The sequence below is a fragment of the Alexandromys fortis genome, unplaced genomic scaffold (genome assembly GCF_014885135.2).
Source record: "Alexandromys fortis isolate MF-2015 unplaced genomic scaffold, M_Fortis_MF-2015_v1.1 scaffold_488, whole genome shotgun sequence".
NCBI lineage: Eukaryota > Metazoa > Chordata > Mammalia > Rodentia > Cricetidae > Alexandromys > Alexandromys fortis.
The window spans coordinates 74,919-78,829 of record NW_026068361.1 but is presented as its reverse complement, the minus strand read 5'-3'; the positions used below and the strand labels follow the sequence as shown (position 1 = coordinate 78,829).

At 40.1% G+C, this 3,911-nt stretch overlaps 1 protein-coding gene across 1 annotated transcript in view; it reads right to left on the bottom strand.

The window, feature by feature from the left end:
* Window positions 1-3,911, bottom strand: part of LOC126495408 (leukocyte immunoglobulin-like receptor subfamily A member 2) — a 77,262-nt gene that overhangs the window by 6,531 nt on the left and 66,820 nt on the right. The window contains 1 exon segment of the mRNA XM_050133017.1: window positions 1,561-1,881. Within this exon segment, the coding sequence (XP_049988974.1) occupies window positions 1,561-1,881 (321 nt within the window).

Genomic DNA, 3,911 nt, shown 5'->3' with positions numbered 1-3,911 from the left:
AAATTTACTTAGATTTTGAGATAGGATCTTGAACTCGTGATCCTCCTGTCTCAGCTTCTTGAGAGCTGGGATCACTGGTGTGTACCAACACACCCAATTTCTCCTCCCCTCCCCCTCCCTTTCCTTCCCCTCCCGTGTCCACTCCTCTCTCCTCACCTGTCATCTTCTTCTCTTTCCTTTCCTTCCTTTGCCCTCCCCAACTCCATTTCTTTCAAAAACACTCTCATGTAGTTGGGACTAACCTCAAATTAATTATGAAGCAATGGATGACCTAGAACCTTTGTTTCTCCTGCCTCTACCTCTGGGATTATTGGATTACTAGTGTGCCTCATCAGACATGACCTAGTTTTTAAACTAAAAAGGTTTTGTGCATTTATCATGTATACCATGATATTTATCACATGCATACATTGTATAATGATTAGTTAGAGCGAATAGCATATATGTCACCTCACAGTTTTATTTGTGGTAAGAACATTCAAAATACAGCATTTGTCACCTCTGTTTTTCTTGTAATGAACTATGACCCAGTGTAGTCATGAGAAAAATATCAGGCAATTTCTAAGAATGGGAAGTCCCAGAAAATGCTTGCCTGTACTTTTCAAAACTGTCAAAACTATCAAAAACAATAGAGAACCAAATGCAATGTGAGATCTTGGAAGCGGTCCTGGAGTAGATAAGGACCATTAGATACCAGACAAGGAACTCTGAATATATTTTAGATACCAACTAAATTGGTATAAGAGAGATACACCAATGTTTGTTCATTCATTATTGGTCTTCTCAGTCTTCAACAACTCAATTTTTCTATGAACCTAAAGCTATTCTAAAAATATGAGAGGTGGGGAGGATCTGGGAAGAACTGGGGGAGAGAAAGGAATGTGCTAAAAATACATTATGTGAAAACAATTTAAATAAAAACTAAAAGAGGAACATCATTGAATGGAGAGACTCACAGCTGCCTAACATGCACAGAATAAAGACAGTTGTAGGCCCAGACATAAACAAGATGTTTGTGCTATCTCTGTCGAAGACCTAGGCAACACTGCCCAAAGGTGAACAGGAATTATCTAAGAGGTGGAAGACAGGGTGGGGCCTACTAAATGTCACTCTCTAGACTTAAAAGAACCACTACAATTATTAACATACAGTTGTAATTACCTACAAGAGCAATCCTGTCAATAATAAGCCAAGGAAGTAGGGGAGTTGGGGGATGAGGGAGTAATCAAGGGGTCCTACTCTTTGAGAAGGAATTCCTGGCTATTGAAAGACTCTGGGAGAGGGGGAATCATTGCCTTTAGTTGTATACCTACTGCTGAGCCCACATAAGATACCTTCAAACCCTTAGTAATAGGAATGGCCCTGGTTAATCTCGGTGGGTCACAAAACGAAATGAGCAGAAGTGGGGGTGAGAGCTGTCAGTATGTATTGTGTACATTGTATGAAGTTATCTACTAACAAATGTAATTAACAAAAAGCAAATACAAAATCAAAACAAAGTCTGCTAAAATTAAGACAAAATAACTATCAGAAGACCAGGCTCCCAAGGTACCTCCTTACCTGTCACCACCAGCTCCAGGGGTTTGCTATACTCTGACCAGTGGTCCTTATTCCTGTACTGACACTGATAACATCCGGCTGTGGTTGTATTCATGTGGTTGATGATGAATTCGGCCTCTTTCTGAAATCCCAGTTTCTTCTCTATAACTGTGTGTGTGGAGTTTTTCATCAGAGACAACTGGTACAGGAAGGCTTCAGGAATTCCCTGGCAGAGGATCCTCACAGACCCATTCCAGGGAACCACAGGACTTGTGGCAGCAGATATGGTAGGAATGGGAAATTCTGAAAGGAAACAGCCTAGGCTCAGATGGCTTGCAGAAGCTATTTTACTCCATTGGTGTTGGGGGACATGAGTTAAACTACAAAGGACCTATGACCATTTCATTTAAAAATAGTATTGTGGGTCTCTGGAGATAAATCTTTGTTGATAAAGTGTTTGACTTTCAAGCTTCTTCTTAAAAATTTATTTCATTTTATGTGCATTGGCATTTTTCCTGCATGTATGTCTGTGTGAGGTTGTCAAATCTTGGAGTTTTAGACATGTTGGTGCTGGGAATTGAACCTGGGTACTTTGGAAGAACTCTTAATCACTGAACCATTTCTCCAGCCCCCTTGACTTTTAAGAATGAGCACCTAACTTTGCCACCCCAAAACCCACACAAACAGCCAAGGAGTGGTGAGTGCACTCACAAATCCAGTGCAGAGGCAGAGACAAGCAGATTAGAGGCAAGCATATTTCTGGGTTTTCTGGCCAGTCAGACTACTCTAATCAGTGAGCCCCAGGCGAGTGAGAGACACTGCTTCAAGTAACAGCAGTGAAGACAAAGACTCATGGTTTCCTGGAACTGGAAATGGGCAGATCATGGTACTGATCCAGGACCTCAGAGGAAGCCAGAATATGTTACTTATCTTCTTGGCTTTCCTAATTACTGTTGATTTTCCTTGATCAAGTGATTTGTGCATCTGGAAGACTTCATTATCAGCTTTTATTCATTATACAGAACAAGCAAAAAGCACTGAAATCCCTCGGGTTCCCTTCATCTGTTCTGTGGGAACAGCTCATTTGGTGAACACTTCCTACCATACAGAAAGTTCTGGGTTTGACCTTTGGTATCACAAAGCCAAGCCAAAACAAAAGTACAAGTACTGTATGTTAACTCTCATATGTGGATGTTTAGAAAGGCTATTTTAAAACACCCTTTTGTTCTCAAATATGCATACAATAAATTTTGGCCATTTTTGTCATCCCCTGTTTCCCTCTGTTCTTGCTCTGTTGCTGAGCCCACTCTTGTCCAGAAGCCCATTTATACTTTGATGTGTTCTTTTGACCCACTAAATGCCACCAGAGTTTCCTGGACATGGGTGGTATGTTGTTATTTAATGGTATGTGCGTATTTAGCAGAGACTACACTACTGAAGAAAATGACATCCCTTCCCCAGAACCCAATAACTGTCCTAGACCCACAATGAGGTTTGTGAATACATCCATGATTTTGTATAGTTAAAAAAGCTGAGTAATTTTATAGCTGATCCTAACAGTCAATAAATTAATCATTTAGAATAATATATACCTGACATCACTGTCCTGTAGAAAAAGGTTAAATAAACAATAATTGATGATGACAATAAATTTGACATGAATATAGAATAGTGATCACTAGAGGCTGAGAAGTATGAGAGAGTGGGGACAGGTAGAAGTTTAATAATGTTCAATAAATGCTCTTCTTTACAGCATAACTAGAAAACTATAATTTTCAATAATCTATTATATATTTTGTGAATAAACAGGTGAGAGGAATTTGAAAGGCTCTAAACACATATAATACCAGGGTAAAAGGCAAGGACAGATATCCAAGTTTGTTTTATGATCTTCACATGCATGTTGTGGTATTTCCATATACTGAGATGGAAATATTAATTTACCTGGTTTGATTGGCACATGTGGCCTGATTCCATTGTGTGTTACATAGCATTGTGCCCTGTAAATTTGTGCAGTTTAACATTCCAAGTACACATGTATGACTCTGTGATCAACAGTATTATTACAGAAAAAAGATTAGGTGACTGGTGTGGAAGTTCAGAAAGGGAAGTGGAGGAGCTGCCAAGAAGGTGTGCATGGGGGGATGGAGAACCGCAGAGGGAATGAGCCATTACAGGAAAGACTGAGACCTGATACATGCAAAAAGTGAGACAAGGGGGATGTTCTATCGGGAACTCACCAAGGCCAGCTGGCCTGGGTCTGAAAAAGCCCGGGTTAAAACCGGTCTCGCTGAACATAGTGGACAATGAGGACTACTGAGACCTCAAGAACAATGGCAATGGGTTTTTGATCCTACTGTACCTATTGGTTT